The 24,274-nt window shown below is 39.5% G+C and overlaps 1 protein-coding gene and 1 long non-coding RNA gene across 2 annotated transcripts; one reads left to right on the plus strand and one right to left on the minus strand.

Moving 5' to 3' along the window:
- The first annotated feature begins 1,418 nt into the window (after positions 1 to 1,418).
- Positions 1,419 to 2,317, plus strand: LOC117939590. Its single transcript, XR_004655631.1, has 2 exons — positions 1,419 to 1,484; positions 1,940 to 2,317. It is a non-coding gene; the product is annotated as an uncharacterized LOC117939590 (long non-coding RNA).
- Positions 2,318 to 3,312: 995 nt separating this feature from the next.
- spry2 (sprouty RTK signaling antagonist 2) lies at positions 3,313 to 8,692 on the minus strand. Its single transcript, XM_034865033.1, has 2 exons — positions 8,150 to 8,692; positions 3,313 to 5,358 (listed from the first exon to the last, which is right to left on the minus strand). The coding sequence occupies exon 2, from the start codon at positions 5,308 to 5,310 to the stop codon at positions 4,291 to 4,293; it is 1,020 nt and encodes a 339-aa protein (XP_034720924.1). The 5' UTR covers positions 5,311 to 5,358; positions 8,150 to 8,692; the 3' UTR covers positions 3,313 to 4,290.
- Positions 8,693 to 24,274: the final 15,582 nt, after the last annotated feature.

Consider the following 24,274-nt stretch of genomic DNA (forward strand, 5'->3'; position numbering starts at 1 on the left):
AAAAGAAAGAAGTATTGTTTCACGTCTGCTAACTGTAGCAACGTTAAATGACTCTAAAAGACTTTTAACTACTATTAGTTAATTTACTGTATTTTAAATCAACTCGGTGGTGAGCACATAAGTGGAGAAGTAACTGAACTGCAGCTCAATGTGCCACTTTTCCCATATGCCTGACCCATATAATCTACATAATGTGTTTAAAGTGCAGGGATTTGAAGTCGGATTGAAATTGGATTTCTCCTTACTTTCATATAAACTATGATGACACGGCAGCTATTGTGCACATTTTCAAATAGTCTAGAACTGCAAATGTGTCAGTCAGAACAAAAAATGAATATAACAGATAATTAAAATTCTAACTAGAATCAACAAATACAATAAAAACACCAGAAGGATGTACATACTGATTATTTTCTTCAACTTAAAAGTTAAACTACATATACAGCACACTTATTTATAGTACTTTTCATGTACTTGTATAGTGGGGTATTTCAAAAAGTAGAACACTTTTTACTATATTTTAGTACTACATTTGTGGTAATAGTTGAAAAACAAGTACTTGCAGAATGAAGTTTTACATACAGTACATATGGTTATAAGCTTATATTATGTGTACATTATGATGCCTTGCCACCAAACAGTGCATAAAGCAGTGAGACCATTCTTCTTAGAAAGGTGGCAAAAAGGCAACTTGCCCCTACATACTGTTCATTTAGTACATCTTATGATTTTATAATCTATAGTATGGCTTTCAGAGGGGGCATACGTCTCTCTCACCAGCCTGTATTTCCTCTCTTTCCCTCCCTCCCTCTCTCACAGGGCTGTTTGATTGCTTAAGCCTGGCCATCAGACAGACAGACAATGCGTCTATGAAGAATAGCCTCGCTTCCTTCCTGTCTTCCTGTGCTGCGTTCTGCCTTGGTGAGCAGGGTGAATAGGCCTCTCTGCCCCGCAGCCGCCATGAGCCGCAGGGGCCACGGCGGCTAAAACCAACAAAGAGAGCTGTTCTGGGGCCTTTTTTCTTTCTTTTTTTTCTCCAATTCACATCCCCTCCTCCCCTTGCTACTCTCTGCTGCCAAATCACTGGGACTGCCGGCCGGGTAAACAATGTCTCTCCGTGTATCTTGTTTTTACCCTTTTCTGCACTACATTATTGTCAGTACATTGGTTGAGTAAGTCTGTGCATGCATAGTTTTTTGACTCGAGTAGATTATAAAAGTTGAACATAGAAGTAGTATCAGTATGAAATACAGTGGTTCTAAACCTATGCCTTCTAAAATGATACTGTATCTTAAGATATTCCTGATCAGTCCAAAAAGCTACAGAAGCCATTTTTTGGGATGTAATGCACACCGTAAACATCTGCTTACCTTTTCCTAAGTGTACTAAAGCTATCCAGCTATTCATGGGACAGCAACTAAAAGGACCCGAAAAAAATCACAGTGCCTGTGTGCTTTAAGAACGAGGTGTGCCATTTTTTGCCAGTGAGCATTTTGCTTACAGATGAGATGTAGACTTTAGAGACCAAATTTGTAGCAATAAAACACTGTTATTGATCAGTGTGTGGAGAAATGAGTTTTAAGTAAAGACATTAACTTTTTTTCATTAGCACATGTAAATATGTCTTAGTTTGCTTTATAACTGCATGTCCCAACAGATATATTTTCTTCAACACATTCAACTGACCCCCTCCCCAACAAGACATCCATCTCCCTATGGGAATACCAAGTAGGAGCAGGTAGCTGAGAGGAGCGTTAGGGAGCCAAAATGACCCCCTGACTATTAAAAACAGGATGAATGCATGCCGGGCTGAATACGGGGGTAAACTGTTAGGTCTTTGTCATTTAAAGTGATGCTTTTAACCCTTTGCTGTCCCTCTTCCTAACAACCCACCCTCCTCGTCCTCCTCCAAACCCACCCCTTCCCTCCTCATTCACAGCTGAGACAATGGAGGGAGAGAGGAGGCATGCGACTGGAAAGATAAAGATTAAACACAAGATCAACTCTCCCTTTTCTGTTTCTAATGGGATTCTGCCCGTTATGTTTTCATCTCCTCCACTGATTCTGTAAAATAGGTGAAAGTTGATAATTATGTAAAACAACCCCCACCCCCCGTCAGTCAAAGGCTGGGGATGAATAACAAACAAGTGAGCGCAGGTTGGGCCTCTGCGTGTCAATCATGGCTCTGAATGCATACCGTGCCGCAAACACGTCCGTATGCTGTCAACAAGTGTCAGGGGCTTATGTTTCAGGCTTATGTTTCGCCTGCAGGGACATTCAAAACCAAGGAATTCCTGAACAAATCTTTGATAAAAAAGGGAGGAATAAAAGGTATCTGCAGGATACCGGGGAAAGTGTATCAAATGAATTTGAAGCCAGGCCAGAGTGTAATTGTAGGCTTACATGAACGTATATTTGCAAAAACAACAGAAGGGATGCTTGGTTTTTAAGATTAAAAAGAAGTGATAGGACCGAATTTTACAAGGTAAATGATTTTCAAGCGGCATTTTCTGGAGAGCATGGAAACAGATGGACACATGAGCACATTCCTATACACATGGCTTTACCAGAGCCAGATGTTTTTCTTAAGAAGGCCCAAGGAAAAAACATGAATGCGTCCTTGTTTGATCTCTTCAAACATTGTGGAGCGATTGTGTTGCAGAGCTGGGTTGATGATAGCTGTACTTGAGATGTTCGTGCAGAGGTTCAATTAAAAATGTCAAAAACTGTGCTTAAGTCTGGCTTTAACCAGCCGGAAAAGTCTCGAGACAAAACTGGCACTTTACATGTTCTTATAGTGGATTAGAAATACATTATGGTCATATCTATGTCTGAGTCAGATCTATTATATGCTCCATCGTCTGAATGTGACTTAATGGACATTAGGGGTGGAAGAAAAATGAATCAAAAATCTCATGTATGATGATTTTTTTTAAGTGATTCCTTTTCCTACAATACATATACACATACATATTTTTAACCAATGATTCACCTAAATATTTTCTGTTCATACGGTTGCGCTGAGAGTGACTACATATCAGTTTTCTGACCAAAAGCAGAAAATACATGTTATGTACAGTACTTACAGTACTAGTCTCATGATATTTTGTTTCTTAAAACATAAATGTAAATTGCAATACTCAATACTATGGAATCGCAATACTTCTAGAGCTGCGATAAATAAAAGTTGCAATACCAACTAAATCGGCAGCCATGTATCGCAGAAGAACAGAAAAAAAGGCAGATTGTTCAAAGCCCTAATGGACATGTTTTAAAGAGTACACAATGCAAAAATAAAAACAGGAACAACACTGACTTCAAGGTTGTTTAATTTCAAACGTTAATATATTTGTCTTCTAATTCATGGTGAACTATTGATCCAGCGTTGACACTCCTACAGGCCACCTCAGAATCGGCAGAGACTACAGAGTAGCCCCCGAGAGATGTGACACATTAACAATGCTTCCTCAAAATAAATATTTTTAATTATAAAATAATAAACCTTCAAATAAATATATATTTTTTTAAACTTTACACTAAGCAATGTTGGAATTAGAAAATACATTTTTCATATAAGGTCACTGTACAATTTACAAGTAGAAGGGATAAGACTTTTCCTTTGTAAAATTACATTAAATGATTGATATACATTCCAGTGAATGTACAAACATTGTATAAATGAACTGTTTACTGATTCATATAAATGTGGATTTATCAAGGTGCCTCTGGTATGGCAGAAAACTTTTCACAGTTGAAGTATTATTATATGTACAAAAATAAAACATCTGTCAAACTCATTTTCTAATGTACATACCTTTTGTCCTACTTTACATACAGTTAATAGGAGTCTGTTCTTAGCATATAAGTTTTATTAAATGTAAAAAAAAAAAAACATTTGGACTGTCCTAGCAACAACTCGATATCTGGGCACTTGAGTGAAGAAATTATTTTTCAGGATTAAAACAGTAGTTGAAAATGTCTTCATACCGTTTAACATGTGGAGCGCTTATTTTGTTGTTTTTGAAGTGAAACTCATAATGCTAGGGTGAGTGAATGCACCTCCAGTTTTGTAAACTGAGCATTAAAAGTTGACAACTGAAGGCAAAATGTGACTATGTTTCTGCCCAGATGTGGTAGGCACGAAGATCTGGATGGGGAACACACACAAAAAAACTCAAGCATCATTAGCTCTCTAAATCAAACCTTTTAACTAAAGGACCATCTATCAGTTCAGTCAACATGGAGTCTTTTCATCCTTCTTAACATCGTTTGTAACACCACCATCTTTGACTATGCTGGCTTGCCAACCTCCTCACAGTGGATTGGGTTTGTGTTCTTGCACCGACAGCCGGGTCTTGTGCCTCGGTCGTAGCAGCTCTGGCACATGGCGACACACCCTTTAGCCGGGAGGTAGCACAGGAGGCAGGGGAAGAGCAGGGCGAGGAGCGACGCCGCTGCCCAGCGGACGCAGCAGTGAGACTGGGAGCACGAGAAGGGCTTGTCGGCGCATGTGTCCTCATCGTCGCTGGAGCAGTGGTAGAAAAGCCCCTTGACGCAGCAGATGCACGTCCCGTACTCCACCGCGCTCTGCGCCGAGCACACGCACCGGTGGCCGCACATCCAGCAGGAAGGGAGCGTCCGCGGGCGGCTGCACTCTGGGCATCGGCAGCGGCCGCAGTCCTCGCACCTGTTGCCGTGTGTGCCGGGATTTTTGTAACTTCCTCTGCTTGGCGTGGCCAACACGCTCTCACCGCTTAGGGGCTTTAGCTCTTCTGAATTCAGCTCTGCGCGTTTCGGCTGGGTTCTGATTATCTGGTTACCGCCTGCCAGGCTGCTGAGGAGACGTTGGCCCGACGAAGTACTCCCTACGCTGGTCCTGATGCTGCTCTGGGTGTCCTCTGCACTGGAGGACCACAGTGCGCCCTCCCTGTAAGGGATGAACGTATTTGTGTTTCCATACTCTGTCAATGAACGCAGGTTACGGAGATTATTGGGCCCCTCTTCGACAGTCTCCTGCGGCCCGCTGGTCCGTGGACCGGGTGACGTAATCAAGTCACTCTTCTGTCTCCTGTGCTGAGAGGCTGGAGAGATTTGGGCAACTGTGGGCCCTTCTGTGTACTCATTACTACTACCGGTTATGCTGATCTGATCCAGAGACAGCACTACCGGCGTATGGGTCCCGTTGGTCAACCCAGGATCGGGCGAACCACCTTGGGTTTGCGGAGGCCGTGGTTGCAGTCTCCTTTGGTCATGCGGCGTGCCCGGTGTGCCTCCTCCCCCGTCGCTGTCGTTCTGACTTGTGGAATCCATATCGGGACTGAAGGGTCACTCTGGCTGGCATGGGACACATCTGAAGTCCTGTAACAGAAACAGACAGAGTTAATATCCCGTCTGTCACAAGCCATGCAAATGATGACATGCAAATCCAAACCAATATCTGTACATGCACCGCTATGGAAATAAGGCCTAACAAACACATCACAGTGTCGGGGAGAGAGATGGACGTTGGATTACATAGTGAATGTAATTTCATAGTGTGTTTCAGGTCCAGGTGTCATGCTTATGAACTGATATCTTTATTGAATGTAGATGCTTCCCTGCCAGTACTTTATGCAAACTTCCTGTTTCCACACCCATGAAACAACAATGACTAACCTCACCAAGACAAATAAATCAGCATGTTTACTTGGAAAATGAGAGAAAGGATTGGTGAAAGATGAAAGATGATGAATTAATGAGTCGATTGACAGAGAGTTTATCTGCAGTTAACTCCTCCAGCTCAAGACAAACAAAAACTGCATCGTCCCTGGTTTGAGTCAGGCTGGGGACCTCTGTTGCATCACTCTCCCTAAATTCCTTTTGTCTTGAATGTTTGCCCTAAGAACTTTCAAAATAAGAAAAAGAATATCCCTGTGCAACCATTTTGATTGATTTACTGCCACAAATGTAACTTAACTAAATGGAATATATCCTGGTTCAACTAACATGAACATACCCTGGTTGTTTGTCTTTCCATCCTTTATATCTTTAGGTTTTGGCTGTTGGTCAATGAAATGTCAACCGGGGCTCTGGGACACTGTGAGGGGCATTTCTTTTACTACTTTCTGGCATTGTATGAAAAGGTAGGCTAAATCAAGACTATAATCCGAGAGCTGGAAAGATTAGTCGATCAATAGAAAGTTAATCTGCAAATATTTTGATAACCAAATAATCTTTTGTCTTTTTTTAAAGCAACAACGGGAAAAATTAACGGGCTTCAGCTTCTGAAATGTAAGAATTTCAAGCTGTTTGTTGCCATACATGATAGTAAGTAGATCAACAGTCCAAAATCCAGTAATAGTCAGACAAAACAACATTTGAATCGTTTTTGCACACATGTCAGACTTTTAATGTAATTACCTTGTGTCAAATGGTAGCCAATATGTATTTCCTGTTTTCTACATTCAGTAAGTCATATATTATCTATATGGATCAATATCTACATTCTCACAGGCTGTGAGGATGATCAAAGTTCATTTATTCTTCTGTTGAGAGCTGAGAAAGTAGGGTAGTTTACTGGAGAACGAATATTGTCCTACAGATAACAGGCATGGAAAATTAAATCTACTTATAAGAGTGAGTGTAGGCAGAACAAGGTTACTAAATTACCTTTAGTTTTATTGTTGACTGCCCTTTGTCTGTATATATTCACACACGCACTGTTTATATATTAAGTTTCTAACCTAAACAATAATTCTGCTATCTAGTCTATGAGCACTCACAGCCCCAGATCAATTATAATCTTACTGATTTACCGTATGGAGGGAGTACATATTAGATAACTACAGTGTGACAGGGCAATATGCTAACATATTCAAATGCACAGCCTTGTTTTCACCAACACATCACATCAAAGTTAAGAAACTGACAGTAGTGGCCTTAATTCTCCTTCCTTGTGGTAATTAGCTTTCAAATGCCATCTTTGGGGTTGTGAGGGTCCCCCTTTCAATGACAATACAGGAAGAGCTTTTGTTTGTTCCATGCCAAATGGCCTCCAGCAACCTTCCCCATTCTAACCCATTTTACAATGTGACACTACAAAAGATGATGAGTGACAAGATAAAACAAAACAAAAAGTTAGGAGAATGAAAGAGTCCATGTAAAGTGTGAGTGATGCCTTCAAGGGTGGTGGGGGGTGGGGAACTGAAGCATTGAGCATGCATGAGGCTCCTTCAGGATTTATGATTCTTTTGCTCCAAATGAAGAGCTTGCAGGCACACTCAAATGATAACCTGTTAGGGGGGTATGTGAGGCCCCTCATGCACCCAAAGGGCCTGTTTGCAAGCCATGTTGGCTACAGTGGGTGGGTGAAGTGTGGGGGCTGACGGAAGTAAACTAGAGCATACTGATGGCATCAGCTCTTAAAAATGAGGTTAGGGATATTTAAAAAAAAAAAAAAAAAAAAGCTTTAAGCAAAAACTGACAACCTGACAAATGACAAGGCTCAGTAAATCTAGACATCCAATGAGTCATTTTGTTTCTGATTCACATATGGCCAGGCAGCGTTTTCCACTGTGTGGCAGATTATTCTAATATTGCAAGGATACATTTGTGCAGAAGATAGATGGTATAATATGGGTTCAGTAGAAAGTCTATGTTGTTTGCAACGGGATGCATAAATGCACATAGATGCAAACACTAGGTGCTGACTTGGACACGAGTATTGCCTATTAAAAGCAGACACCAGCAGTGAGATGGACAATTACATTAGACACATAGACGTCATGATCTAATGTTAGATACAGGAGAATCAGTCTTTATCAAAAATAGCCACATATGAGCTCACAAATCACTGTTAAAAGCGAGACAGCCTATGTCAAAACCACAATCTTCAAGATTCAAAATCCTTTATTAATCCCACTTTCACACTGTGGCAGCACCGAGGGATAAGAGGAACAGTAAAATACACTGATTACCACACATTAACACATAATTAAAGAGAATACTTATTAAAATACAAATAGCGTACATTAACTACAGGAAGAGGGGGAGTTGTAAAAGAGGCTACAAATGCCAACAAAAAAACTACGATTAAAACTTCTTAAAGCATGGTAATGAAACAAGAAATACCAATTGTTTTAGTTTTTGTTTTGTAAAAGGCTACACTCACCGTGCTTTCGACCCTTTAGCTCCCGTTTAGGTGAAGTAAATCCAACTTGAAAGAGTGTTTATTCCATACATCAACAACTCAGTCTGGAAAGCCGTGGGTAAAATCCATTGAGAAAGTTTCCAACCGGAGCGCATTTTCATTAAAAGGCAGCGCTAAGACGTAAATCCCATGTTTTGCGCAAGAGCACGAGGCATTAAAACGAAAACTTCCCAATCAATCACCAGCGGAGTGTCAACTTCACTTCACTTTTGCAGAAGAAGTATAGAGAGGGGAAAAAGGGACAAATGAGAGACAAAACTCCAGCTCAGAAGTAGTATTAATTCGGTGGGTTTTATCCGCAAGGCTCAGAGGGTTGGCGAGTAGGTATTTTTTCTCATGTGTGAGTGTGTTTTTTTTTTTTTTTTTTTGCTCTTTCCGGAGAGGAGGTTGGGATTTGGGCTGTAAATGGCGTCAAGCTGAAGGGGAACAGAGCGCTTGTTGTTGCAGCGGATATCTCGCATCCGGTGCTCAGCCATTGGCTGCCAGAGAGCAGCCATTCACACCCAGTCTTATCAATGATACTGGAGGGGCCAAACTCTGCTGGTCAACTGCTGTGGTACGAGAATTACTAGGGCTGCCCTTCGAAAGTCCAGAACTTCTTATCGTGGTGACCGGTTTTTGAAGTAGCACTTTCCATATCACTTCCCTGAAATACAGTAGTTCATGCTGGTGGGGTAGTTTTAGGATAGTTCAAGTTTCACATAGGCTGCAAATATGAAAACAACATAAACCAAAAATATCATTTCATTAGACTTCGAAATGGCATTTATATGGACTATTAAGCTTCTTTACATTTTGTATATTTAAAGAAAAGTATTCTGTACGTCTAACTAAAATATCTGTGGTGTAATCTGTGATATAGGAGAGTAGTAAAATGTTGAGGTGTTCTTTGCTTCAGTATTTCCATTTTACGTTACTTTTTACTTTACTACATTTCAGACGCATTTTGTACTTTATACTTATACTTAATAGCTATAGTTATTTTACAGATTATTTTTTCATCACAATAAATTTACACAATATTTTATATAGATCAAACTACTCAACAGTATGTTAAGCAGTTGGATTTGGCTCCACATTGATCAGCTACAACATTAAAATGCTGCTTGCATGTTATTTAATCAGTAACAACAATGATCCAAAGGTAAAACATAGATATTATAACGTAAAAGGGGCCATTTTGCATAATCGGTACATTAACTTTGAACAGTGTTAGGTGTAAATGCGCTTTGTTACTTTCCTCCACTATAACTGCAGATATTTTAAATTTGAATTATTTAACTAGTTTTTTTCACCCACATACGACAGAAGACAATCATTTTAAAAGTATTTGATGCCAGTTTGATAGAGATGTAACACATACGGTAAGTAATTACTTTAAGAGCTGTTCTCTCAAGGGCCCTGGAGTACTTTACCATATGCAACCTGACTTGCCTTTGACTTACAGGGCAGGATGTTAATCGCACTGGCCGTCCCTGGACATCAGAGGCTCTTTGCCAGGCTGCTATAGATCTAGGGTTAAAAGCAATCCATGGCAACTGATACAACTAATTAGCAAGCCAATATGCTACTCTCAGCTGTTGTGAATAATGGGGAAGCACCACCCCGTGGTGGATGGTCTCTGGTACTGCAGACTGCAGTACACACAGGCTCATTTTGACACTTCCAAGTGTCAGGTTTAAATGTCCATGACAATCATCTGGGAAGTTTCCTAATATTGTTTAATAAAGACTGGTGGTAGAATACACTACCACACACAATTTGTTCTGTTAAGAAGTAGTAAAGTAGACATGTACAGTATGTGCAGACATAAAAAAACACAGGCAATGGGAAACCTTAACGTGTTGCAAGTCCAAGAGGAGACGGAAAAACAAGACAATGTGAACGATGTGTGATATGAAATTCTAGACGTCAGTGTACTCTGGTAGTGTGCACTGTTAAAAAAAAGTCCACTCACACACACACACACACACAAAGAGTCAAGCTCCAAACACACTGTCAAAGCTATGAAATTGGGACCTTTTCTAAAAAAAAAATAATAATAAAAAGACCAATTAGCCTTTGTTCAGTCAGTCTGGGACATGGACAAAAAGAGCAGAGTGTCAGTGAAAATGAGAGCTTAGATACGTCTCTCCTCCCTCTCCTCCATTTTAGAAATCATGAGTCTGATCACTTCCAGACAATTATGAGCTTGTGAGGACTGTGAGAACACCATGGGGAGAAGTGGCTTTCATCAACTCAGAGCAAGACTTGGCAAGTTAACTTCCCATTTTCTTTAAACAATTTATCATCCTTTTGTTTTTCCGGTCTCACCAGCTGCCGTTCATTTTACCTTTAGGGCTTTTGTTTTTATATTTGTTCATGGTGTTACAAATAATAATGAAAAAGGTAAATGGTTGCAGCTGGAACATGCTATAGGAAGACTTTTGGATTCTGGCTTTTAGATGTAAAGAAACCATGTTATGTTGATGGTCAACACCCACACAGGTGTTTTCTCTTGTTGCCTGATTGAACCTCTTCTCAGGACGATTTAGTAATGCAAGGGAAGGAAGGTACTTTCCTTTACATTTACTTGTGGCCGGCTGTTTTCAAAAACGGACATTTCAACTTCTTCATTTTCAAAAAATAACATCGTGCACAGCAGTCAGTTTTCAGAAAAGTTTTCGTTTGCATGTACCCGTGTATAAAGTCCGTCAATGGCATCCAGAGCATGGCAAACTCATAGGGGCAGTGTAACGAGAAGCTCAAGCCCACATTAGATAAATAGCAACAACATCAACAAATCACCTCCTCTCTCTTGCTATTTTCCAAAATCTGATTGGCAAAAAAATTTAATTATTATTGAACAATCACTTTTGCTAAACCTTGAATTTGATTTGCGAGATCTTGACTTTGATATGGAGAAGAAGAAAAAAAAAAAGACATTTGTTGCGACATCTGACAATTGAAACAAAAAACTAAATGTGTAGTTTTAGCACGAGAACTACCGGAACAAAAGACAGGAATAAAGAGCATTATCTGCAAGAGCACACAACGTTCCCTTTTGTTCCAGCTCCTTCTCGTCTCAGCGATTTCCTCCCATAAAGGACTCTGGTGGATTTCTACGTGATACACAAGTTTGAGACACTGAGTTTTAACCACATCTGTGGTGCTGTGATGCAATGGCAACAACTTTGGAAAGAATCTTTAGCAGAAAGACTTTTGCTGATGAGGTATGTGGCAATGCAAAAGTGTGAGTGAAGGGTGAAAATAAAGGCCAATGGCTAATTTTCTTCTAATTTTTGCTTGCTGATCATGTTACGTTGGAGGAAACTTGCACTGGACAGACACCTGGTATTTTCCCTTCCTACTTAGGGCACACTGTGCACTTTCAATCACATCTGTGTTTCGATCAGGGTGCAATCAAGAGCGAATGTCTAACACTAAGACTCCGTATGTTATGCTGTGTACCAGCCCCACCAAAGTTAGGAATACCTTATGACTACTAAATTAAGACACCTTTAGCATTTGTATTCACTAGATAAATGCTGCACATTGTGTGAAGATTAATGTATTTGTAGCAATTTCCAAATTAATAGCTTGTTGACAGACAATAACATTATTTCACCTATCTTGTCCCCAGAAGATTTGTCAATCCCCCTTTTACAATAAAAGGCCACTTAATTGAATTTAGCTTGGATTCCGCAGTTCATCAGTCATTTACACTCGCCCAGCCATCTCTCAGGCTACTGAATCAACCGTGATGAATGTCTGTTTATTGTGGAGCCAGCAAGGCCTGAAAATTGAATATTTAATGATGGCTGAGTTACAGCAATTCTAAAAAAGTTTTTTTTGTCCTGCGCCACAAGCAATGCCCTTTCTATTCGTCTCCCCGAATACCTGAACAATGAATCTCACTCCCGCTGAGCCCGGCACAATGCCCTCTCTGCACGTAAAGAAAAGATAAGAAAATTGAAATGAAACCCCAAACCCCCTGCTGCTGCAGGATATGAACTGTGTCTGGATTGTCAAGCAGAAACTGCAAAACTGTTTGAAATAGCTTTGTAAAAAGGGACAGAGTCTTAAAGTCCATCGTCTCCTCTCCCTCGCTGGCACACACGCTGAGACGGAGCTCAAGCGGCTGTATTGCTGCGATATGATCCTGTAGCCTGATGAGTGAACCATTACAGCTGTCAGGTGTAGCACCATACAACCACATATATTCAAAAATGTGTCTGACGCAGGTGCAACGAATAATAGTTCATTTATGTGCTATCTGTACCTTTATGGACCGATAGCCAGGTTTCACATCCAATGTGAGTTCCATAGTACTTAGCTGACTTTTGGATATTTCCATCTGACTTGTTTTATATAATGATCTTATAAAAGGGGGTTTGAGTATGCACTTAATGGCCGTACATGTTATGTTTCTAAAAGACTGAGGCTAAAGCCAACATGTCCCAGGTAAAAAGTCAGCATCCTCGCCAAGTAATGATCCATATTTCATGGTTCTGTGGTTATTCTATTCTAACATAACTCTGTTGGCTGCTTAGCTTACTTGTTGGGAAACACTGGCAAAGACATTACCCTGCCTTTTTGCATGTAAATCCTGCTTGCTAGGTTCAAACCAGGACTGTTTTGATCAGATTTTGGAGCTCACCCAAATTAAACCAAAAGCTGCTCTGTAACTACTTAACTTTTGCTTTAAAAAAAAGTTTTCTAGTTTGAATGGGGCCTTAGAAAAATGTTTATTTGGCTACTGATGGGCTGGTATTGTTTGATTTGGAAGTTGGAGCCCACAGACAGAAGAATATCTCACTGGCTCAGATCAAGAGAGTGTCTGGGGCAATGACCTCAATAATATGAATTGGATTTTTCACTGTTATTACTTTACATTTAAGAACAAAAAACAGCAGAAATGGAATTGTCACATCCTAGGACATGTGCTATTTAATTGAGCAAATAAATACCTCCTCTGCACACAAAATCAGTTAACTGGAAAAGTCTGTTTCATCCCACTTCTGAACATAGACACATCACTCTTCACATCCATTATTTTCTATTCTGTATGTCACTCTAATATGAATAGTTTGACCCTACGGAGTTTACGGCTTTGAAGACTAACTCTGTTCCAACTCTTGTTGACTTCTGTGCTGCCTCTGCTTTTCATTACAATACAGAGAATACATGCAGTACACAATGGCTACGCTGAAGCCTCTCAGTGGATGCTCATAACATGCACGGTCTTGGCAGAATTGGAGAGGAGAAAAGGGAATCACAGAATAGTTACTGTTGGTGCTCCGGATCGTGATATGCGTACTGAGTGAGGCTCGTCTGGCAATGCTTTTTTCTGGGTGGGTGAGAACTTGACTCGGCTGAAGACCACACAAATGTCCATCTTGACAAGTAATGTAAGTAAAAGAAACTAAATTCAAGACTATTAACTATTAGAAATGACTATATTTAATTATAAAATTAGATGAACGTTTAGTCTTAATGTCTTTAGGAGACTAGTCCAGGACTGATGCATTTCCCCTGCCACAAATAAATAATACCACATCTCCCTGGTTACGGATAGTATGCAATGATTGGCGTGGGGAGAGGGGCTGAATCTTGACTTTTATTTAAGAAAAAAAAGCAAGACTTCCTCCGACAATGTTCTTATTTCCTTTTGATTCTACCCTTGAAATTATAGTGTGTGCTTACTGACATGCAGAATAAAGAGAGAAAGCTTTGAGTTCGAGGCTCACACTCTACTGCACCAGTAATCTCTTCTACTGACACCTGAGTTGGCTTTTACGCGCAAGAACACAAACACTCGCTTGTCGCCGTTAATGCGGTAACTACGTAAACCATTGACATGAGGCCCTGTACACAGTCACTTCTTGGATACTCACTAGGGACCCTTTCCTCCAACTTTATAACTCTTTTGACTTTACTGTACTTCTGCATTCCATTATGATGCCGAATATAGAGAATAAAGATGTGCCATTTTGGTCCAATACCATATTATGGTGAGAAAAACAAATCCCAGATACAGAGAGTGGATTGCATTTCTCCTTATGTTGTCATAGGTTTAGGGCTGTAATTATTATGATGCATGACAGGTGAGCTACCCAGGCATCCCATTTCTTGCACTCTTGACTTGCAGAGAAGCTCCTCTGCTGTGGAGGAGGCTTGCTAAAGTACTTTTAATTAGGATGGGCTTTAACTGCTACAGCGTTTCGTCATCTATCATTATAAGAGGTACTGGACTAGCAGGCTGAAGGCGAAGGAGGGCACTCACTTTGAGATGAAGTTGCACAAATTAGAACATTAAACAGAAAGATGCTAGTACAGCTAAAAACAACCAATGGCTAATTCTGATACATTACCAATTAGCTACAGTCAAGTTATTGGACCTTCAGACTAGAGCTGATATGTAGGTGTTGAGCACACTACCACACGCTTAGTGTTCTAAGGCTCTCTGGCTAACTCATAGTGAACATCCATGTAACTAGTACCTTGGATGCTTGGTGCAGGACAATAGGATCTGCACAAGGGGCCCATCGGTCAAATCTCTGTCAATGGTGTGAGACGAAAATGGGCTGTGTCCTGGTATGACCACAACTTGAGAAAATAACCTTGATGTTGTAATCATGATGTCATTAGGTTTATCTCAGCTTGGGCTCGAACACAACACATTTATAAGAGAAAGTGTGCATTTCACACAGAAGGTTGGGCATTTGGGCCTCTTCTGCTTGGACATTGGCAATGCACCCCCCCTCCCCCTTTCTCAATACAATGGGAATGATGAAATCACAGTATTCCTACACTTATACGTATTTTTTTCTTCTGTACGGTGCGGCACTAAGGACTCAGTAGAATGAGGTGACATCAAAACGGGTCATCCATTTTGAGAAGACACAACAGAAATATCATCAAGCGTTCATTCTTTGTGTGAATGAGTGTGTTTAAGACAATGAAACTAGTTTTGTCCTAATTCCCCGTTACTTTGCTATAACATGTCCTCACACTACCCCCCAATATGAAAATGTTTCCTAGAGTTTTAAATCCTCAACAATAAGAAGAGCACCATCACATATCCAATTTGCTGTGGTACACCAAGCTTCCAGCAACTACCCCAGAGGTTAAAACAGGGTGCACTCTTCTCTAGAATTGGAAAAACTGATGTGGAAAACAGTTCCACAAAATATAAAGCGGCACATATGTAGTAGCAGCTGAAATTATATCCTTGGGCAAAACTGTTGCAATGTTGATATTTTATTAATTGTACACAAAGGAGTTGAATATACTTAAACGAAAAGGAAAAAGGAAAGTGAAATCGCATTGTCATGGCAACCTTTTTGGCAGAATGAGGTATGCAACAGCATATTTTCTTTGCTCTCCAGGGAGTTGGGTAAACTGTGAATATAATAATGTGATAATGCATCTGACAAATACAGGAGGTGTGATGTGATGGTGTGATTTGTAGGTTCTCTCAGATGCCCTGATAGAAGTGTGTTTCCCTAATTTCCTGTTCTTTCATGAGGAAAAGAGGTGTAATTCACTGAGTTATCAGCACTTTATTTTTCTTATACACAACCTCCCATATTGCAGAGTAAATGGATGTTGCTCTGTGGATTCATTAGGGAACTGGTTTCAAAGCCTGATACTGTGGCCCCCCGACAAACACGCCTTTTTGACTACATGTGCAAAAACTGAAAAATTTGTGCTTTCAGTTAAACGCGTTAATAACGGCATTAACGCAAACCCATGTTAAGGGCGTCAATTTTTTTATTATGAGATTAACGTTCTTTTTGGCCTAGCAAACGTTGTAGTTTTTTCTCACTTGCTGTTGCAACAACTAGTAACGTTAAAAAAACTACAACACCACACCGGATCTAGCTAGACCGGAAACAAAAAACAACAGGCAAGCCGCACACACTTGTTTGAGCTTGTGAGCCTACCAATGAGTATTAATGTTACGTTTTGCAAATATTACCTATTAAAAGTGTGTTAAATATAGGCGTTAGCACTTCCTGTTTATATTTCCCCCATGGATGTATAGAAAACTACCCCTGGATTTCTTTGATACTGAAGCAAACTTAAAATAATTTGAGGACAGTTCTGGAGTTCTAAAGAGTGTGTTGGTTTTTTATTTTTTTATAAGTGGATCTATGGATGCTTACTCTCATATTGGAAAAAAGGCTATACTTTCGAAAGTGGAAGTGAATTTAAATGTGCCCACTCCTCACAGCTAGGGACAACTGATCAATGAAATCCCGACTGTTTGCTGTCCTGGCTCCTAAACGGTGGAATGAGCTCCCTATTTACATCTGGATGGCCGAAAGCCTACGGATCACCGAAGGCTAAAAAAGGCTCTTCCAACTGCACCTTGGATAAAATGTGTAAATATATAAAATAAAATGATATACTGTACACACACACATCTATATATATATATATATATATATATATATATATATATTCTTAAAGCTACATTTTCATATGGCTCTTTGCAGTTTTGCTTCTGTGAAGTTAATGTACTTGCACTTAGTACTTGTTGTGTGAGGTTTGCACCTTCAATGTTGAAAGCATTCATTTGGAAGTCACTTTGGGTAAAAGTGTCAGCTAAATGACATGTAATGTAATGAATCTTAGAATATGTTAAGATTAGACTGAGTTATGACTCAGATTTGTGACGCTTATTTCAGCTCACCCTGTCTTCCTCCGCACCCTCAGATTTATGGTTATGGTTTATCCAACGTTGTGGTTTATGCATCTAAAATAAAATATTTAGGCAAAAACACACTGACTGTTTATCTCTCAGGCTGCTGCAGTTGGCATAAAGCAACTTGCAAAGCCCAGCTAGCAGTTCTAAAATGTATTAGCAGGATTTAAAATGTCAGTTAAGCAGATTGGCTTTGGGCCCTTTCAACACTATGAGGCTGCAGTGCAATTTTGTAAAAAGCAGTTTCCACTAACAAAAAAATATATGCCCTCTCACTCATCCTTGCATGCACAAACACACAACACTTTCTACCTTATCATTACTGTGCAGTCCAATACACCTTTCATCCTCCCTCTCCTCAGAGTAACTGGGAGCAAAATTTGATTTCCGCCTCATAACTCTCTCCATAATGCGATATCGCCAGCACTAAATTGCCAAGATAACCTTTATCAGAGTAGAGGTGAAATCCCTGAATCGTTCAGGGTTTTTTCCTCTGCCAGGCAAGAAAAACAAGGACGGGGGATAATAGATATTTTCCCTTGGGCAAAGCCACGGACACCCCAGCGGCGTCACTGAGCCATTTGGATAGACGCCAGGTGGTGAAGAGTGTCTGGAGGAAATGGAAACTGAGAGAAGAAGAATCAGAATAATCCTTCCACCAGGTGCAGTTTGCAGAACTTTATTCTACTTTGCCACACCAGAGGAGTTATTTGCCAAGTCCTTCTGTGTTCATATTTGTGTGTGTGCTGCGAATAATGCTCTTTCAATAAATCTTTGTTTACTCACCCTTAGAGAAAGTATCATAGAGCCGGGCCTCTTGTGGCCTGCTGTGCTGGTCTTGATACATCTCTGGATACACCCAAACCAAAGGGCTTGTTTTCTCTTTGTTTTCCTCCATCTGAAGAATTATTCAACTACTTTTTTTTTTTCATATGAAATAGAATTCCAAATTTAATATGTGAAACAATGAGACTGAAAAGATTTTGAAATGTTTAAAATATGATTTCTGTATTTTATCCATATTCCCAAATGTAAATACTAGAGCGGTAAGTCAGTCAGTCAGTCAGTATGTGTACTGTACATCAACAATCAGTTGAGGACAGTATCTTAGTTCATCTAATCAACTGGACTTTATTGGAATATATCCATGTTATACTATTTTATACTTGGTTTGACACCCCAAAAAGGTAAAATCAAATACTTTAGACAAATGCAAAGATTACAGATAAGCCTCCCCCCCAAAGAAATATGAAAATAGATTTGTGGAGCAGAAGTTTTTTTCTTCTTGTCATTGACTGCTTTTTAGATTTAACTTTGAGCGGGACCCAGACCCTAAAGGTTGGGAACCACCGCTCTAACTTACCTAACGTTATGTAAAGTAGTTCAATCCCAGCCCCAGTTCAGCCAGCTCCAACAGTAAACTGGTACTTATGCATTGATGCACCACTTAATATCATAAATATCATGAAAAATAATGTTATAAAAAATAATAATATGTCAGGGTCCATTTTTCTGCAAATCAAAAGCAAAAAGAAAAGTGACAATACAACTCCCCATTTAGGAATCTGAACTGCAGATCTTTTAATTCTAATTGTTTTTTTTAGATTGTTTTAATGAAAAACTTCCCAAAGTTAATTATCTTCATTCTTCCACCATTTACAATAAATTGCAGCAATTCAGGTTCCACACTGTTATTGTTTTTTCAAACACCTCATTAACTTGTATGTAATTGCAATGTTACTGCTGTTAACTGATGAGAATAAATCAATAAACAGCTTGAAAAGATAAATCTGGGATGGTGGAGGGATCAAGGATGATGAAGAAGCCATGATGGGGAAAAATAACAAAGTAACTGCACGAAAAAGAAAGCAAAGTGTCTCAATTGTACTTGTAACCAGGTCAGCTGGGCCGATTTTTATTTTGGCCAACAGCCTGGGGAAGAAAGTAGCAGTGTGTCACGGCTTTGCAAACAATCACCTGGTCTGAGGCTTTTGAGTCTACAATACCAGGATTGCTTAAATCCGTCAGGCTCCCAACTTCCCATGTACGCACGCAAAGTGTAACTGCTGCAACACTGATTAGAAGTTTGAAGTATCCCCTTCTTCAAATCAAGCATTTTGTACATCTGCTTATGAAGATGTAGCAATTTTGATCAATTGTTTGAAATAACCAAAAGTCATAATCAAAGTGTCTGTAATCTGTTCACTTTTGAGTGAATCGAGTGCATTGCCAGGAAATAATTTGTCTAATTCTTGAGTTTTGTAAGATTTTTGTCATAAACCAATGACATTCCCTTCAGCCATAGTTATACTTTGTGTACACTAGAATTCTAAAGTCGGTGAACAAGGTGATCATTACACCTGCTAAACAACAGCATGTTAACGTCATAGCAAGCCTGTTAACATGCTGAATGGAGCATTTAGCTCAAAGCACTGGTATTCAAGTACAATCCCAGAGAGACGTGAGCTTAGCTGCAGTTTCAGTAAGTTCACTCTGTTGCTGATTTAACCTGTTAACTGCAGCTCAGTACACAAAGCTCTATACAAAGTTACAGTGTTAACAACTCTGCAGCAAACTAATTGATGAGCTTAGAGGTGTCCCCTTGTTTCTAGTCTTTGTACTTAGCTAAAGTTAGCCTTTAAAATGACCTACAGGAGCGTTTACTAAGGTTTTGTTGACACCAAAAGTACTTGGTTAAGTTTAGAAAAAGATTGTGGTTTTGGTTAAAATCAGTACATTTGTTGCATTACTTCACTTCCATGCACTAGTACATGACATAATTACAAACAGGACATAATTGTGTTTGTTACCTAAAGTTTATAAAAACGTCGCCTCTTTGTTCTTAAGGAGGACAGAAACACCGGTATGCTGGGTCATAGAACTGTTTGGTGGGCCAATCCTCTACCCATCTCGCTCACCATACAGAGACTATCTAGGTTTCTGGTTACATAACTTCCGAATTAATTATTACAGCCACTTGAGAGTGCCGCCTGATGATAAAACGTAAATATGAGTCATAATAAGCTGCTTGTGCAAACGTCTGATGTGGTCATTTTTCAAGGGAGAACAGTCTCCATCTGTCCTGCAGAGGAATTGGAGATGACCTGAAGAAATAGCCTTGGGTAACTTAGCTTAGCAAAGTGGTAGTGATGTGGGACTTTGAGCTATACCAACGACACATTTTAGGCCAAGTCCTAAGCCATAAACAGCACAAAGAATAAAAACATGAACAAAAAACATACACAAATTGAAAACATAAATTCTTAAAGACACATTTATGCTCAAGCTGCCTTTGAAAGTTAGAAAGCAGTGCCAGGTGTTTTCTAATTAACAGCTCATGACCTCCAGTAGATTAACATGTTTAAAAGTGAAAATTAAAATGGAAAAAATATCACATTCAGCCAAAGTGAGAGATCCCTCTGAGACACTTAGGGGCTCTTTTATAACAATAGTTGCTCCATCGCCGATCCAGAGCCACACTTTAAGTTTCATTAACGCTGCTCATATTCCAAATGGGGTTGAAACAAAGGCCAAATTCAATCGAGCAACAGAGACCAGCCCTCTCTGAGACTGTACATGTGTGAGAGAGAAGCATTTTGAGCAAAGTCCCCCTTCCAAGTCCCTAACCAGCCTTGTGCTGCCAATTCATTCACTTATCAATGATGTCTCATGATGTCTCTATCTGCTGTGATTTAGATTTACATAATTATGTTTGAGTGACACTTTCATGAAATACTGCAGCAGCTAATTATGAAATAGATATTTCAGACAGATTTTAGATTTGTTACTGCATAAGAAAAATAAATTAGGATGAACATGTACTTTGTTTATTCTGAGAAATGGCTTCAGTACCTGAGGTAATAAGCATTGTGATTATATGCAGAAAATTGGAAACACACAGATAGCCCCATGTTGAGCTCGGCATGAGGTTAACGGGCTGATAGCAAAAGAGAAACAGGGAAACTTATTATCTTCTGTTTGCTCTCAGTGTAAAATCTGGTCAACTGTGTTTCAACCACACTGGTGATGGATGAGGTGGAGAAAATATCCAGCTGCTCAGAGCCAGCACGTCTGGATTTTGGCAGGATGGGGTAATAACGAGCAAGCTACATCTCTCCTACTCTGCCAAGCAACCCCACATCTCTTCCAGTTAACTCTGAGCCATCAGCATCACAAGCAACAATATCTTACGACCTTATTGATTTAAATGCAGACATTTCAAACCATAAATATCAATGTTAACTTTTAAACAAGGAGTGCATCAGCAGCAAGCTTTCATTTAAAAGCGGTCACGATTCAAGACTTAAATCACAAGCCATCAGGTCTGGAGTGCTGCGTCTTCATTGAGTCCAAATAAGTCTGCGTTTAGAAAAGATTAAGTTGTTGCCAAAGCTGTGTAGCAATGAAATAGGATTTTAGGTCACAGCGGGAACACAATCTTATTCTGAGGCTGCATGTGTACAGGAAAAGACAAGTTGATTTTTAGCCTAATGCACCCTGGATCACATCTATTCTGTTGCAAAGAAACATATTAGTTCTGGGTCACATGAGGGTAAAGATGTGATTTTCTTTTCTTGGTGTGAATAAAGCCTAAGTCGCCCGGCACATATGAATCCCAAAGCCCCTCCAAAAAAGCTCTCTGGCTCAGAGTATATGTCTATCAGTGAGCATTATGTGAGCAACAGTTGGCTTCTTCCTCCGTCGATGTGTCACCCTTTCCCTCCTCTTCTTCCCTCCTTTTCAATGCATCCCCATTCTCTCTCTTTCTTCATGGCACAAAAGGGTCTACAGCAGGCCGTCTGAGCAGTAGAAAAGACCTTAATGTTTTCAGGAAGCCTATGATGCCTCAGCCATACCCAATGTGCCACGGGCCAATAGTGGTGCTGCGTTAGAGCAGGCAGGGCAATCTGCTGTTGGGCCCAACGTGAGCAGACTTGTGAACAGCGGTCTCGAATGGTGTAGAGTCAGCTCAGTCGGGACTATGAGAATAGTCCCTCTGGTTCATGGATTAACATTGTAATAGAAACAATCTGATTTATCATTATGGCAGTAAGTGTTTTGAGTATAATATGTATGCTGGCTTTAAACCTTTGAATTAAAATATAACCCTTCAGGACTTCCGTAGCTCTGTATAATTGAACAATTTTTAAAAAGAAAAATGTTTGAACCAAATGGGTACTTTTCCCTCTGTGTTAATGTTGAGACAGCTGCTTCTCCAACATACTTGGAGAAGATCAGTTAGCCATTGGTCACACCTGAGCTGGGGTTCTTTTTTCCCTTTTATTAAGCCCCTTTTAAGCAGTATTCAAAGCGCTCTAAGGCAAAAAAACAGGGTTCAAAGTTAGCACCATCTAGCCAAAACGCTGGTAAAATTTGCAAGTGGCTGATAGATCTGCTTCCCTCCCCAGCTGTGAAAACAATGGTAATCTATTGAGTGGCTGGTCAAATTTGAACACTTACTAGCTATTTAGCTGGTGGTGGAAAAAGTAAATTTCGATTCCTGAAAGAAAGTCATTAGAAAAACTTTTAAAAATGAAAATGAAAAACACAATAAAAGAAATTAAATAAATAAATAAATAATAGACACAATTACAGGTAGTGTGCAGTTGCACCAAATTCATTAAAAGGTCATTAAAATTCCACAAAGAAATCAATTTAAAAAGGCATTTGCTGTATATATGCAACACTTTAAGTCCCCCAATTTAGCATTTAGAAGAAGGAAATACTTTTAATAATGTAATTGCTGCAACATAGTAAAACACATTTTGACCCACACATTGCTGAAAAATCCAAAAATATTTCCTTTAACACTTGATTATAGTTATAAAATTTATATTAATACGTTTTTATTTATAAATATACTTCTCATAAATAATAAATAGTGACCTAAATTAAAGTGTTATCCTTTTGGTCAATCATCATGGCAAGCATGAATGTCCAGAAAACAACACATCTAAACGTTAGTATTAGAAGACAAGATTTAAGGCTTTTAAATAGTTTCCCTGTATATTTGACCATTTTTCCTCAATGTATCACTTTCACAGGAAAGTAACGGATTCCGGCAGTGTGTGTATGATGTTGGAATATTTTGCATTGCTTTACTGCACAGAGGAAACGTTTCTTACAATAAGAGATGACAAGCAACAAGTGGGTGAAAAACTAAACCCCTCTTCTTAAAAACAATCCAAAAACAAAAACCAAGAATCATGTTCAATCAGTGGGTTTTGTGTGATAATGAGGGAGCCGAAAAAACTGGGCATGATTAAAAATGATATCTTGTGAAAACAGAGTTGCACAGCAGCACTGAGAGAAAAACTTCTTGTTGTGACAGCTCGTCACACTTGAGGTGACATCCCATGTGCTGCATGTTACATTGTGAGTTTAGAGCTTATCCCGAAGTCAGATAGATGTGGGTGAAGTGACCCGAAATCCATTTGCAGTTCACATTTCATAAACAACATTGTGTAACTTTCGTTCCACAGGAAACAGTGAAAATGGAGCTGGGAACAGAAGTCATTGCCACCACGCATCCACCAACAAACACCTGCCATCCATGTGGCCCAATGCGAGAGGCTAATTGGAGCCAAAAGTCGTTGGAGACTGGTCACTGGATGTTTTTTGCTGATGCTTGACGTGGCTGCTAACTCTTCATGAAAGAAAATGAGAAACTTCATTTTATCTCTAATCTCCCACCAGTCTTTTTGTCCGATTCTACCGATAATATAAATCTGTGCTTTGAAAGCAGCGACAATGCTTGGCAGCGAGAGTCACTGAGCTGCACTGAAGCAGATTATAAGTTAAAAGCTTCTGCGCACCAGGAAATTGTTTTTTTGCTTGTAGTTGAGCACTGAGGAGCCCAGTTAGACAACGGTAAACATAAACAGACTCCCACACAACCTCTTCACTTGCACATTTAAAAACCACAGGTTCAAGGAAGTTCATTAAACTGTGTGGGTGTCTTTTGCATTTATTATCCATTCTTTTCATGCAGCTATGACCTCTTTTTTAATTTTCAAAGGACAAAATGTACATTTTAAAAGAAAGGATTTGCAAACCAAAAGGAACAACTACTAATTAACCGTTGTAATGCTCGCAGTAGACTAAGTTATTTCGCTGCTGTTATTTCATAGATGCATTATAGTTAAGAGTTGGATTCTGGCTTTAAACAGGGAAGAAAAGTATATCTGAAATGTAACATAGTACAATTAAAATATTCCAGATTGTGTGTGAAAAGGACTTGCAGCTGCAGCTAGAGGACAGAAAATAACTTCTGCAATAAACACTATAAAACATGGCGCCGAGATCAATAGATTTATTAACTCTGAAAAGGTAGATTTGGTGTTAAGAATTAGTGTGCAATGGGATTTTTATGCCCCGGGTTTGCCTTTATGGTA

Source organism: Etheostoma cragini, chromosome 24 (assembly GCF_013103735.1).
Source record: "Etheostoma cragini isolate CJK2018 chromosome 24, CSU_Ecrag_1.0, whole genome shotgun sequence".
Lineage (NCBI taxonomy): Eukaryota > Metazoa > Chordata > Actinopteri > Perciformes > Percidae > Etheostoma > Etheostoma cragini.

Coding starts and splice junctions, on each gene's coding strand:
- spry2 (XM_034865033.1), bottom strand. CDS start 5,310: ATGGATTCCACAAGTCAGAACGACAGCGACGGGGGAGGAGGCACACCG.